This window comes from Lactuca saligna, chromosome 5, assembly GCF_052625555.1.
Source record: "Lactuca saligna cultivar CGN05327 chromosome 5, ASM5262555v1, whole genome shotgun sequence".
In the NCBI taxonomy this organism is placed as follows: Eukaryota; Viridiplantae; Streptophyta; class Magnoliopsida; order Asterales; family Asteraceae; genus Lactuca; species Lactuca saligna.
Window position 1 is genome coordinate 152,443,496 of NC_136421.1, and position 14,716 is coordinate 152,458,211.

The 14,716-nt window shown below is 35.1% G+C and overlaps 1 protein-coding gene and 1 long non-coding RNA gene across 5 annotated transcripts; one reads left to right on the forward strand and one right to left on the reverse strand.

Annotated features, from left to right (window-relative positions):
* Positions 1-295: 295 nt before the first annotated feature.
* Positions 296-1,340, reverse strand: LOC145047490 (uncharacterized). The gene is made up of 2 exons (XR_013682252.1): positions 1,002-1,340; positions 296-442 (listed from the first exon to the last, which is right to left on the reverse strand). It is a non-coding gene; the product is annotated as an uncharacterized LOC145047490 (long non-coding RNA).
* A 9,167-nt stretch (positions 1,341-10,507) lies between these two features.
* On the forward strand, positions 10,508-14,406 carry TZP (zinc knuckle (CCHC-type) family protein). 4 transcript variants are annotated; one of them, XM_078956709.1, is made up of 6 exons: positions 10,508-10,717; positions 11,452-11,762; positions 11,977-13,054; positions 13,134-13,249; positions 13,558-13,661; positions 13,963-14,406. In XM_078956709.1, the coding sequence occupies exons 2-6, from the start codon at positions 11,459-11,461 to the stop codon at positions 14,065-14,067; spliced, it is 1,707 nt and encodes a 568-aa protein (XP_078812835.1). In that variant the 5' UTR covers positions 10,508-10,717; positions 11,452-11,458; the 3' UTR covers positions 14,068-14,406. The 4 variants fall into 4 exon arrangements, with proteins under 4 accessions (XP_078812835.1, XP_078812836.1, XP_078812837.1 ...); XM_078956710.1 differs by having other exon boundaries at positions 11,455-11,762; XM_078956711.1 differs by having other exon boundaries at positions 10,508-10,658.
* Positions 14,407-14,716: the final 310 nt, after the last annotated feature.

Genomic DNA, 14,716 nt, shown 5'->3' on the forward strand with positions numbered 1-14,716 from the left:
GGAGTGTTAGAATGCTCAAAACCCAACAACTTCCATCGTCCCCTGCAGTGCTAGTGCATGCTAGCTGCACATAACGCTGGACCCAATAGACTTTCGAATATCCAATCCTACCCGAAGGCTGAATCAACATTCTCAGGCTATAAGGTCTTTATTATGCACAACCGTGATGCATCCACTAAACATCTACAGTTATGATGTCAATTCCACATACAAGAAACCCTAGGCTAATAGGCATCATGCAATCATGCAAATTTATCATGTGATTCCTAAAGATCCCTAGCCTAGCACTAGCATGTTGTTCTAACATATTAGAATATCAAATAACTGCATTGTTTACAAAATGTTTTCAAATAATTTTCCATAAGAGTGTCCCAAAAATCATAACATAAGGATGAGGAGCGAAACAGTCACGCCTTCGCCTTTCCACGATCTCCTGAAGTACCTGAAACAATAAACTGAAAACCGTAAGCCCAAGAGCTTAGTGAGCTACCCCCAAAATACCAATACCACACTGACAATACCACAACAATAATAATCAATTCAATCAACATGCATACTGGGCCATCGGCCTGAATGGACCGTCGTACCGGACCTACAGTCTATCTGAGTCCATCCCAAGCCTTCGGTATGACTGGTCCGCCACATGGGCCTACAGTCTCCTCGGACCGCTCATAGGGTATATTGGCCTTCAGCATAAAGCAGGACCGCCTCAACCCAGCCACAAGCAAATAACAATGTGCGGATACTATCATATACAGGCAGGTATAAACATCAAACATATTTGTCACACTGATCATCAATCATAGAATTCTCCTATAACTAGAGTATCGACCTAGCAGGTCACTAACACACTAATCCCTATGGATCATAAGAGCATAACATACTGTCTACCTCGATTCCGAACTAACAAATCACAACCACATGCAACATATCGTAACAATAACAACTAAAGGGCTGCCCTTGGTGCCGTAGACCCTATCGATATAGTGAGGATAACTCACCTTGCAAATGTCGACTCGGAAGATACACTCCAACCCTCGGATAACCCGACACCGGCTCCACCACCTAAGATCATAGTACAATATACTCATAAGTCTTTAACCTTATAAGGTACCCCATAACCCACTAGTCAACCCCTGGTCAAGGTCAAAGTCCTCAGTCAAGGTCATTGTCCATGTTGACCTCGAATCGCCGAGTACCCTCGGCTACTCGTCGAGTTCCCTGAAGTACATTCCAACTCGCCGAGTCATCGGAGTGACTCGTCGAGTTCCTTCGATTTAAACTTAAGGTCACCCATCGAGTTCCCTCCTTGCAACTCAATGGATACACACTCATACATATCCCATAGAAAACTCATCTGACTCGCCGAGTTGTTCTTCAACTCATCGAGTCTTATGGCGATCTTCATCGGACTCGCCGATTTGGTCATCAACTCGTCGAGTTCTCGACCATCTTCATGTGACTCGCCGAGTCAACTTTGCGACTCGTCGAGTCCATTCAGTCTTCTTTCCATACAGACTTGTTTTGATCCATGCAACGGCTCCAAATCACAAATCCAAGCTTCTAGGTCATGCTTATCACGTAAAGTTGCAAACTTTACGTGCATGCATGGCCTTAAAGGCTCAAAATGCCAAATCTAAGCTCTTAATGGGGCTTCATGCCCAAGAGGGACCTCAATCACAACCAAAACTGTGACTTTATGCTTCTAAAATCCAAGGAGGGTCCAAATCTTAAGTTACAACTTCAGATCTAGCCCATAGTTCATCATACCAACTTGAAAATCCATAAAAAGCCTTAGAACTCAACAAAAGGGAAAAAAAGAAGTAAGGATGGCACTTTTATACCTCCAAGGATGCTACCTGAGGTAAATCCTGCTTCCCACTCCTTCCTTGCTTCAATTTCCTTTGCACTCTTAGCTTTATTCCTCCAAGATCCTCTTTTCCAAGCTTCAACACCACACCAAGGCACACATACACGAATTAGGGTTTTACGGGGGATCTTAAAGACTGTAAAGAGGCCAAAGGAGGCTAAGGCTCCTTTAAATAGAGGTGCAAACCCTGGGATTTAGGGTTTCCACTGCCAGCTCCTACTCACTGAGTCCAATCATGGACTCGTCGAGTAGGTTACTTAACATGCGATCCCATCCCGCTGCTACTCGACGAGTAGGTCAACAAACTCGTCGAGTAGAGCTTAACCCAATAAATCTTATTTAAGCAATACCTGAGAATCGGGGAGTTACAACTTTGGTCTTTAAATCCACGTAATATGAAAAATTCAAGTTCGAATTTCCATATAAATTTCTCCCCTTTTTATAATCGAGATTTGATTATAAAACCTTCAAGGAAAGAGAATGTGCTCTATTCGGAATTTTTCGTGTCAAAACTCACCCTTAACATGTGGCATACACTTTGTGCTTTAATCCGGAAAATCCAAAAAATCTTCAATTTTTAGCTTCGTTCACGGACCGCCTTTGACAAAATTTCTCAAAAATGAGTAGAAATTGTCAGTTTTAAATTCTGCAGCGACCCAGTGCGCCCAAAACAACCAAAGATGCAAAACTCTCCCCCTTTTCCAAAGCTGGGTAGAAAGCATCAATTTGCTTAAACTGCATGGGCCTGAAATGCATTTTCTTCAACTTCTCAGTAAAAACAGTTCTTTTTCGAATTTGGGTACTTGCTGCCCAACTGTCGAAATTTCAGGGGCTGATTTCAAAACTTCTGCACTTTTCTTCTAAACATACGAAGAGTTGTCCCAACATGGGAAGATGGATACAATGTGTCACACTTTCGAAGATATAGGGTCTAATTTCGAAAATTCTGTACCATACTTCAAACATACGAAATTTTATAAAACATATCAAACTGTCGAAACTTCAAGGGCTATATACAAAACTTTTAAGCTTTCTTCTTCCCTTCGTATGAAACTTCATCCCTTTGTATGAAATTCAAATGCTTCATTTTCTTGATAAATCAGAGTTCACAATTAACCCCAACAATCATTTGAACTTGTTTTTCACAGTCTTCATTATCAAGTCCATATATCAAATCTCGTTTCATTATTCTCACTTCAAAATCTCGACTAACTCTAAAACAACCTTCGATTATTCAACCCAAGCAATCGACAATCAATCCCACCCCTTCGTTATCAGTATCGTGTTCTCAAAATCAACAACCATTAGATTTCAATCAACTTCCTAAATCTTCAATTTCAATGTTCATCGACAACAACCAGTCGATCTAATATGCGAAGATCTTCAAATCAATTTATAATGACCCAAAATCGTTATCACGTTCTATGCGAATGAACAAAACTGGTCTAAAGACGTTTGCATATGACTAAAAAAAATCAATTTCGCATACATTTACCCACCAAATGATTTTGACTTTAAAGTCACAAAATGCTTTTGATTCATACAGCATACATCAATCGAACTTCTTCAAACCAAAGTCGACTTCAAATCATTCGATGCGAATGATCAAAAGAAAACACGTTCAACCCACAAACAACTCCAATGAACACATTCGACTTGAACTCAACATCATCAATTTTGACTTCAAACTAAACCAGTCAAATTTGACTATAATTACACATGTATGATTTTCGAGTCAGATTAACAACCAATATCATGAAAATCGAACAAATACTATTAAAATCAAGTTTGATTTTAAACTTTATTAACTCAATTCAAATTCGATTTCAATCAAAATTGATTCCACAAAAGTCAAAATCGAAGTACATCTCTCATACATAACTGCTTTTGAACATGAAATCTTTAACACCAAAACTTGAATTAGACCCCCAATAAACTCAAATCAAACGATTAAAAAAAATCAATCGACAAGAATCGATTTTCGACTTCAACTGTGAGATTGGAAGAACAAATTTATGAAGCTAAGTATCGTGAAGACAAGAGTGGTCAGTTATCAAAAATCGTGAACAGTAATAGATCAAACAAATTGGGCTGAATTAAATCCAATGAACAATGATTTTATCAAAATTGGATTTTGAAATGGGCTTATTTGTGAATAACAACGAGTTCTTTTGGAATGAACAGTAACAAAATACATTTGGGCTTGAAATTTGATCAAAACAAACAAATATGAGATTAGATCGGACCTTGATCAACAAAAGAATTATTAGATCATAACAATTGGGGTTTTTTAAGAAAAATTTGATCCAACGAGACAAATGATCACAAATCAAAAACGCAACGCACGAATTCAATGAAATTAAGAGAGATCATAGAGAGAGACTCACCAAAAATGCTTCAAATTGTGACAAATGTTGCCAAACTGAGAATCGTTCTTCAAAAATCACATCGATCTTGAAGACCCGTTGTGATACCAATTGTAGTGACATAAAGAATATGGTTTGACATGCGAAATTAAAGATTGCACAATGAACATGGTGATTTGGGTGATCAAGAGATGTATTAAATATGCATGGTGTTATAAAAAGGGACATAAATCTACATCTACATAAATAACACACACTTACACACTCACTTTTACACCTCTCAAGCACACCTCTACAAGTGGACTAAACCCACCTTATATAGAGGTGTTTACATGTCTCTCTCTCTCACTTTCTATCTCATGGGTCAAAAGGCTAATGCAACACATGCAAGTGAGTTTTACATAAGTCAACACATTACAAAGTTAAACATGAATAACTTTGCACCCTAACAGGGTTTTAAAACTGATTTTACTAAATTAAAGGGATATTAAATGGTTTAAATATTTACTATAATAAGATATAACCAAGATTACTATCATACCCTTATATTAATTAATTGAAACATCTCAAAAATACGGGCCAAAAAGTTCGTTTTTAATTAAGCGATTTGAAAAAGTGTTTGTAACAAAATATCATACGATCATAATATTTGTTAAAACATGTCTCGTGGCCGTAAACCAAGACATAAAACATGAAAATGTTAGAGTACAAAATCCCAGAATGACTCTTGGTGCAGAAATCAAAAGAGCGTGTGTGATGCGCCACTACCGTGCCAGCTCCTTCCCCTTGACAGAAGAGGTACCTGAAACAACAACTGAAAACCGTAAGCACGAAGCTTAGTGAGTTCCCCCACTGTACCACATACCATATAATCACATAACATACATACTGCTAGGCAATTCTGGGGTGCCCGACCTACCCGGTAAGGCTATTCTGGGGTGCCGACCTACCCGTGTCATGCCATTCTGGGGTGCTGACTACCCATGTCAAGCTGTTCTGGGGTGCTGACTACCCTTCGGCCCTAACAACCTAACCTCGGGGACTATCACCCCCTACTACTACTATCACATATAACATAACATAACATATTACCAAACATATCTGGGGTGCTTGAGCTACCCTTCTATCCTAACAACCGAACTCGGGGACTGGTCCCCTCCTACTACCTCTACCGCATATAACATAACAAACCAGCATGCAAACATATCATCACATACTGTCAAATGTACCTGGGGTGTCTGACTACCCTTCAGTCCTAACAACCGAACTCTACTACTATCACATACAACATATCATGCTAGCATATAACATATCAGGTAGTAGCAAACCTAGATGATATCACAAAGATAATCATCTATCATACGTCTCCTACTGGTGGGCCGACATTGTGGCCTTAGACCCACCGCTACTGGAAGGTTACTCACCTCGAAAGTAGCTGCTGAAGTCTGCTTGCTGAGCGCCTGACTGCTGAATCGCAAATCCTCTGGCTATAAATCATAAACATAGGTTAGACACTCATAAATACCCTTAGGTCAAAAGATTGACCCTCCCTTGGTCCAAGGTCAACTCCTTGGTAAAAGTTAACGTCCATTTGACTGGACTCGCCGAGTCACGGCATAGACTCGCAGAGTCCTTCTCCTATTAACCCGGTCCTACTTGACCAGTCCTTCTTCTCACTCACTGAATCACCCTTAACTCATTACTTGGGACGATAGAACCGACCCGCGACCCGAATCGCCAAGTTTAAAGAACAACTCACCGAGTTCCATGCAATCTTCATAGGACTCGCCGAGTTGTTCATCCAACTCGCCGAGTCTAAGGCCATCTTCATGGAACTCGCCGAGTTCCTCCTGACTCACCGAGTCCCTATGACCCATTTCCCATACAGACCAAATCTGATACATGCAACGCTTCCAAACCATAGATCCATGTTCCTTGAGCATGCTTCTCACGTAAAGTTGCAAACTTTACGTGCATGCATGGCCGTATAAGATCAAAAGGCCAAAACCAAACTCTTAATGAGGTCATACACTCAATGGGGACCTCAATCACTTCAACCACAGAAACTTTATGCTTCTAATTCGTCCAATAACTCTAGATCTGAAGTCCTTTCGGATTATTAAGCACAACACATGGAGTTTGGTGTTTTAGGGCTTGAAAACCACCAAATTGGGACAAAAATGGTAACTAATGACCTAAAGATCAAGGTAGGGACTTTTCTACCTGAATGGAAGCTTCTCCCTGAGTAGAGTTCGCATCTACTCCTTTCCTTGCACTCTTCAACCACCTCTTTCTTCTTCTAATCTCCAAACCTTCTCCATAAAGCCAAAAACACTCTCAAGAACAATATGGGGGCTAGGGTCTCGCTCTGCAGCTCTCTGGAAGTGTTAGGGACAAAGGAGGCCAAGTTAGAGCGTTTAAATAGGGTGCAAACACCCGGATTAGGGTTTTTGCCCAAACAGGGTCTACTCGCCGAGTCTAAAGTCCAATTCTCGCGCCTTATCCCACTCCTACTCGGCGAGTTGGCCCATCAACTCGCCGAGTCCAAGGCAAAAATGTATTATTTTAAAATGTAAATAGAAAAGAGTACGTACCGGGAACCAGGTGCTACATTAATAATGATTTAATTTTTCTTAATTTCTGATTGGTGCATTTAGGCACACAATATTTGTTGGAAACATTTGAACCTATCTCTCTTTCTCTTTCTCTCTCTCTCTCTCTCTCGCTATATATATATATATATATATATATATATATATATATATATATATATATATATATATATATATATAATACTAAGATTTTTAACTTTTAAAATGAGACAACCCTTTCATTAATTTATATACACATCTATGTAATTTGCTACAAAATATGCCTATGAAATATGCATACAAAATTTCCTAAGGAACTATCTCTATGGAATTTTCTACGAAAATATGCCTACGAAATTTGCTACGAAAATATGGCTATAAATTTTACTAAGGGAATATAGGTTTAAAATTCATTAAAGAATTTGCTATATATTAAATTTCGTAGCAAAATTCATATGAAAGTAAAATTTTGTAGCAAAAAAATTTACTAAGTTGATAATTACTATGGAATCCGATTGTCAAATTTCGTAGCAAATTCCATAGCTAATATAGTTACGGAATTTCATCTTTTTGTTGTGGATTTTTTTAGCTATATCGAAATTTTCTTGTAGTGAAATAAATTTAAACTTAAAAAACTTTATATATATATATATATATATATATATATATATATATATATATATATATATATATATATACACACACACACACACACTTAAACTTAAAGAACAAAAAATAGCAATTGAAACTTCAACACCAAATTTGGTGTTCATAGATAGATACTACAACATCGAATTTGGTGTAATAGTATTTATTATATCAAATTTTAGTAGGGGTGAGCAAAAACCGAACCGACTAAAGAAAAACCGACAAAACCGCAACCGAAAAACCGAAACCGATGCAAAAACCAATGGTGCGTATTTAATTTTTGCAAAAACCGAAGGTCAACGGTGCGGTGCGGTTTCTATCCTAAAAACCGATCCATCAACACCGAACCGCACCGCAAGCATGTATAGTAATAAATCAATCAATGTATATTATATACATTCTATTTAAAATAGTTATAAACGATAATATATTTATTATATGTTTATTTTGTGTTTGTATAAAACCATATGGGGTGCAAAAAAAATGTTCTATTGTTAGCCAAACGTACTAATCGATTACATGTAATAAGCTTGTAACAAATTAAGTCAAAATCAACCAACCTTCAATCATTAATTAGTTTGTGAGAGTGGTCACAAGTTGTATTTTAAGCGACTTATAATTTTTGATTATGTAATTTTGTTTTGAGCTGAAAATGAATGTATTAAAAAAAAAAGCACAATACAAACTTATGTGCATATGGTTTTAGTTCTTACAGTTTTAAAAAACCGCACAAAAAACATAAAAAAAAACTGCACCAAATTCTTAACACGGTTTAAAAACCGAAACCGCACCGATACAAACCGAAACCGCATTTAAAAACCGAAAAACCGAACCATTGCAAAACCGCACCCAACGGTTTTAAGTATGCAAAAACCGCACCATGCGGTTTGCGGTTCGGTTTGGTCTGAAAACCGCACCATACTCACCCTTATTTTAGATAGATGTTATTCATGCCTTATCATATTCTTTAGGGATGAGCAAAAACCGAACTGCAAACCGAAAAACTTAAAAAAACCGACATAACCGAAGCCGAAAAACCGAAACCAAAGCAATAACCAACGGTTTAGTTTTGAATTTTACAAAAACCGGAAAATAACGGTTTGGTTCGGTTTTGACGTATAAAACCGCCCATAAAACCGAACCAACCCACACACATATTATTTATTCTGTTTTAAGCTTTTAGTTTTAGACTTTAAAGTTTATCCATTTATTACTTTATGTTTATTTTCAACAAACTATTAATCATGATAAACTTTGATATTTTAAACACTTTTATGCTTTTAGAATACTAGAATCTGTACTCTTTATTTTAGTATATTTAAAGTAGATACAATACAATTTATCGCTACGTACTTTCACCGGGTTTGAACCCAAAAACTAGAAAACAACAGAAGCTTATAAACCCACAGTTTAAAATCGAAAACCCATAAACCCAACCCGGAAAACCAAAAAACCGAACCATGTAAAAACCGAACCTATATGGGTTTAAAAACCGAAAACCGACTTTCTACGGTTTGGTTTGGTTTTAGCCAAAAACCGACCCATGCTCATCCCTAATATTCTTATTAGACTTACAAATTGTTGTTGTGTTTTACTAAATTAAAGTTCTTTACTGAAACTTGTTAATAGGAATGGCTAAAATGCCCGCTTCTAATGGGAAAAACCAAACCTGAAACTTTTAGGTTTGGGCAAATGGTTTTGGGATCGAGTATATATATATATATATATATATATATATATATATATATATATATATATATATATATATATATATATATATATATATATATATATATATATATAACATTGTTTTTAATATTTTTCTTTGATTATTGATTTGTTTATCATTACATTCTAATTTTTATATGTATGCATATTAATATTGTTGGGAATTAGATTTATTACATTCTAATTATTTTTGGATGCGATTACGATTGAATTGTAGGTAATAAAAATTCGAACAAGTATATTTTATTTTATTAAAATCATAAATTGGATACCAAATACCCATAAGTATAATCATATATCGATGGGTATTTACTAACTGAGTATGAGATGCGATCATGTTTGAAATACAATTTTATAATCAAGTATGAGATTGTGATCACCAATACACATCACATACTTCATGTTTGAAATACAATTTTATAATCAAGTATGAGATTGTGATCACCAATACACATCACATACTTGTTCTATCGCCATCCCTACTTGTTATATTATTAGTTTGACAAAAAAAATTCTTTTCAAAACTAGAAACTTCGAAACAAATAATCCACCTTAAGAGAATTATAAACAAAAAACGTACTACAAAAAAAAAAATCAACGTATTTATACAAACTTTAATTTAAAGTCAGATTCTAGTGCGTACAATATGTGTTTATGCTTTGCTGAGTCTTTTTCTGGAATCCAAACGCCCAAGATTTTTTATAAGTTAACTTTGTTAGTATCATTTTCAACGGATGTCATTATCTACAAAGAATATCAAAGTTTATAATCAAAGCGGTGAATTATGCTTGTGGAATTACAATTATATAACAAACTAGTATTTGTTTATCTATTCTAAAATTGGATATTATGACATTATCGAATTTTAATACTACAATGATAAGACTTTGTACACTCACTTCAACAAGTTAACTGGTAACATACATGACACAATCAATCAAAATACTATCACATGTTTAATCCATCATCAACTTTAATCTCAATCCTAGTCTAAATCCATTATATGCCAATACGATACAAAATTGTATATGCATATCTTATCATGGGTAACTAACTGGGGTCTTACGGCTTAATGAAACAAATAACCAAAGTAACAAGAACAATTAATTATAGTCCAAATTTGAAATCGAATCAAAACTTGAGGGACTGGATTCCAAAATAAACCAAAATAGAAAGATTCTGTAAAACTGTCCGTAAAGCAGGTTCCATACAAAAGTTTCCACGTGGGAGATCTTCAACCACAACGCCAAAAGCAGCTGTATGTACAATGGGGACTTGAAAAGAGCTTACTATGCATGAAATCATATATCCATACATCTCTCTCTCTCTCTCTCTCTCTCTCTCTCTCTCTCTCTCTCCTCTATTTTTAGTATTTGACAAACGTATGCATTCGTCCATATTTAGTTTCCTCACTAATTGGATGAACTGAGTCCACCTGAATACAGAAACAATAAGGTAAACAGATTGGGTTTTGAAAGAGTTGAATCGAATTCATGGCTTTTGGGGGTTTTCAGGTAAGTGGGTTTTCTTTAATTGAATTTGGAATTGATAATTTTAGTCCCCCCCAAATTTCCTTGATGTAAATTTGCTCCAGATTTTGAGCTAAGTATCTGAGTAGTTTCCTCTGTATCTGAAATCAAATTTGAAAATAAAAAATCGAACCTAATTGTTCTCAAATTAAGTGTCGTTTTTGACCAATAGCTTAGTGCAGTAATCGATTTTTGCTAATAGGGTTTGTTCTCTGATCGCCTTAGCCTTCCACTTCCAGTTAAGAGTTCGAATGTCGAAGGTCAAAGATTGGTCTCTTTTCGATGCAATAAAGTCAAATCTTGAGAATTCATGTTGATTTTATTGTTTTCCTACTAATCATTTGTTCGTTTTTACGGAATAATCGACTAATTTTTTTGTTTTTGTTTTATTTCATCGGCGTTGATTTATACAATTTGATTTACTCGTATCTATGTTCCCTTAATATGTTTTAGCTTTTTTCAAAGAAAAATGATTATTTAGTTAGCACTTAGTTAAACAATGGCCAATTGACCCTATCAAGCAAATTAAACATCCTTGTAGCACTCGAATAACTGATTGTACTTTCAATCTTTTTCTTAGTATATTTACATCATCATACTTTGAAAAATCCACCCAATTATCATCTGGATGATATTGCTACAATTGGGTAGACTTTTCAAACACTTAACCTTGCATTGTTTATGATATTTTTTTTTTTTTTGGGATTTGGTATGAAAAGTAGGGTAATGGAGAACATGAATGAAGAGATTGATTTGGGGCTTTCTCTTGGTGCTACAAACCAACGTGTGGAGTCTTTTAGTAATTCAGGTGTAGGTGCAAATGCAGATTTAGGGTCAAGAATAGACACAACAAATACAAATACAAATACAAAGCCATTTGTGAGACCTCATCCTTTGACTGAGTTGGTTTGGTCAACGCAAAATGGTCTAACCATCAAGTGTGCTGGATGCAGCCCCTGTTTTGCTGACACAAAAGCTGATGAACATCTCATCGATGCCTCTTTTTTCACATCAACTCTTGCTCACACAGGTACACATAACATGACAATAAGGGCAATTTTGTAAATTGTTACAATTTACAAATTTTACAAGTTTCATGTTACATAAGGAAAAGAAAGTCGATTGGTATTATTACAACTTAAGCAGAACAAGCACATTCGAACATGATTTATGATTTATTACATCTGTTTAATTAATTTTTTCAAAAGACAAGTCCAAACACCCTCTGGAATTTGTTTTTTTAGGTCAACAAAACCGAAGAACTGCTGATCTTCTGCCACTACTTTGTAATGAGCCGGAGAAATTAGAAATTAAGGTGGAAAACACTGACAGATTCACCATGGATGTTGGATCGCCGTTGAAAATGACACAAGAACAGATAAATGTCAAAAGGGGTGAAGAATTAAAAGAAGAGGGTAGTTCGAGTGCGCCTTTTCTTGAAAAAATGGAAGAAACTGCTGAAAATGATGTCATTGTTAAAGATTTGGAAAATTCAGAGAAAGATAAAGAAGGAGGTGAAAATAGAGTAGAGGGTTGTAAAGAAGATGATGATGAGAGCCATAAAAGCATGGAAAGTTGTAACAGTGCTAATTTATCTTCAAAAAAGAACAAGGGGTGGAGATTTGAAGAACAGTTGATTACTGGAAGTAAACGAATCAAGAAACAGAGTCAAGAATATAGTCCTGTGGTCAAACAAGATAGTTCTTTCATGAATTGGATTTCAACCATGGTGAAAAGCGTAAAACCCTATCAAGAAGAAGCTCCTCGTCCAATTGACGATGATCAGAACAAAAGATTAGGGTTTCAAACTGTTTTTCAATCGCTTTATTCACAAGATCCAAAACGACTCGAAACAAAAACAGAGATCGACGATAAATCTGTTAACGCGTCTAAAGAAATCATTTTGTTCGATAAAACAGCATCCGATGATCATAACCCGTATGATAATTTGAACCAAAAAGCATTCGGAAACTTATGGATCACTCGTCTTTTTCCAAAAATACCCTCCAACGTAAATACTTTAGTAGCCAAAGATTCATCCACCATTGACGCCTCTGCTTCTTGTGGGATGAACCAGTTCGAGAAACCTGTGGAAAAGTCAAAATGTTTCTTTTGTGGGAAAACGGGTCATGAATTACGCGATTGTTTACAGATAAATGAGAATGGAAATGTGTTCTTTAAGAAGAAGGTATCGAGTTTTAATGAAATTGCTTCGACTTCTGGGAATAATAACTTGTTGAATGAAGAGAAGATACACAGAATACCTAAAGGAATGTTCGACACCATAAGAAGCCTTAGATTGTCTCGAACAGATATCCTCAAGTAAGAGTTTTAGCTTTCTCTTTACCATTTCTTATTGTATTTTCTATTATTGATTTCTATTATGGATTTGTAATATCAGATGGATGAATTCCCATTTACCCCTCACAAATTTAGATGGATATTTCTTACGTTTGCGTCTTGCAAAATGGGAAGAAGGAGTAGGGGAAGCAGGGTATTATGTTGCTTGCATAACAGGTATTGCCTCATACTTCATAACTAAGTTTTGACCTTTCAAAGTCAAAGTACCAATTTTCAAATCCAAAAATACTATGAATTATGTTTATCTTTAGAGAAATTGGTTACTTAGTTCTAAAAAATTTGGTGTTAAGTTTGTAGTGATTTTCATGTCAATTTTGGATTTGAAAAGTTGGAAAGTTGACTTTGAAAGTCAAACTATCTTTTCTTTACATATTTTAAAGGGAGAGAATCAAAAAATATTTGAATAGAATACTTAAAATTGTTGATACTAACTATTTTACTATGATATGTGTGGGACCATGAAGATGAAAATCCATCAAAAGGATCCAAGAAGCCTATACGGGTTAACATTGGAGGCGTTGAATGCCTTGTTGAAAGTCGATACATCTCCAACTGTGATTTTCTTGAGGTAAAGTTATTGTAATTTCCCTTTTTGATGTATATAGGGTTAAATGCAAGAAATAACAATGTATTCTCATTGATTTCTTTATTTAGCATCTTATTTTGAAAATCTACCACTTACAAATTACAATATTACCATTCAAATAAAAAGCAATTTTCAATGTTATAACTAGGTATATTTTTCAAAGTATAATGTCTTATTAAGAAAATAATTAAAAAGTACAATGTTATAATTGGTAAAGTTTTCAAAGTACGATAATGTAATAAAAATAAATGAAAATATGTTTGATGTGATATTTGATTTCCAGGATGAACTCATAGCTTGGTGGCAAAGAACGTTGACATGTGGACAAGTTCCAATGGAAGAACGGTTGACCTTCAAGTTGGAGGAGAGAGAAAAGTTAGGGTTTTAATTGCAAGAAACAAATTGTAGAAAATTTTGAAGCAATGATTTTCCTTTTATTCGGCTTGTAAGCTTTCCTTTTTCTATACGACAATGGTAATTGTATAATTAGTATAGTGAGGTTTTAAGCTCTTGATCGTAGGTGCTTTAACAAACAAACGACAAAAGTTTCCATCTTGTTTTGGGAAAAGTATATGTATATATGTATGTATGTGTGCATATTTGGAAGAGAACACATGAAATATTTTCATATGCATGTGTTGGATGTTATTCGTTACAAATCGGACGTTTTAGTTTGTACCCTATGATAAAATATACGAAGGTTGTGAGAATAGATTATTGCATTGTATATATTTTTTTCTTTCTTGTTATCGCATTGTATGTTAAAGACTATTTCTTATTATGACATTGTATATTAAAAATTCGATTTGATTGTATCGGTATCATTTTGCTATTTCGTATTATGACATTTTTTATTGGGAAAATGATTTACAAGGGTAATCATCTTTGTTGTTTTGTTTATATTTAGGTAATTTCTTTATTTTTGTATGCATTTGACTATTTAACTTGTTATATGTGTTCACATATTGTCATTGTAATCGGTTATAGCAGGTGACAATGGTAATGTGAACAAATTAACAAGTAAATGGTTAAATGTA

Coding starts and splice junctions, on each gene's coding strand:
- TZP (XM_078956709.1), top strand. CDS start 11,459: ATGGAGAACATGAATGAAGAGATTGATTTGGGGCTTTCTCTTGGTGCT. Junction 11,763..11,976: donor ATCAACTCTTGCTCACACAG/GTACACATAACA, acceptor TTGTTTTTTTAG/GTCAACAAAACCGAAGAACT. Junction 13,055..13,133: donor TCTCGAACAGATATCCTCAA/GTAAGAGTTTTA, acceptor TTGTAATATCAG/ATGGATGAATTCCCATTTAC.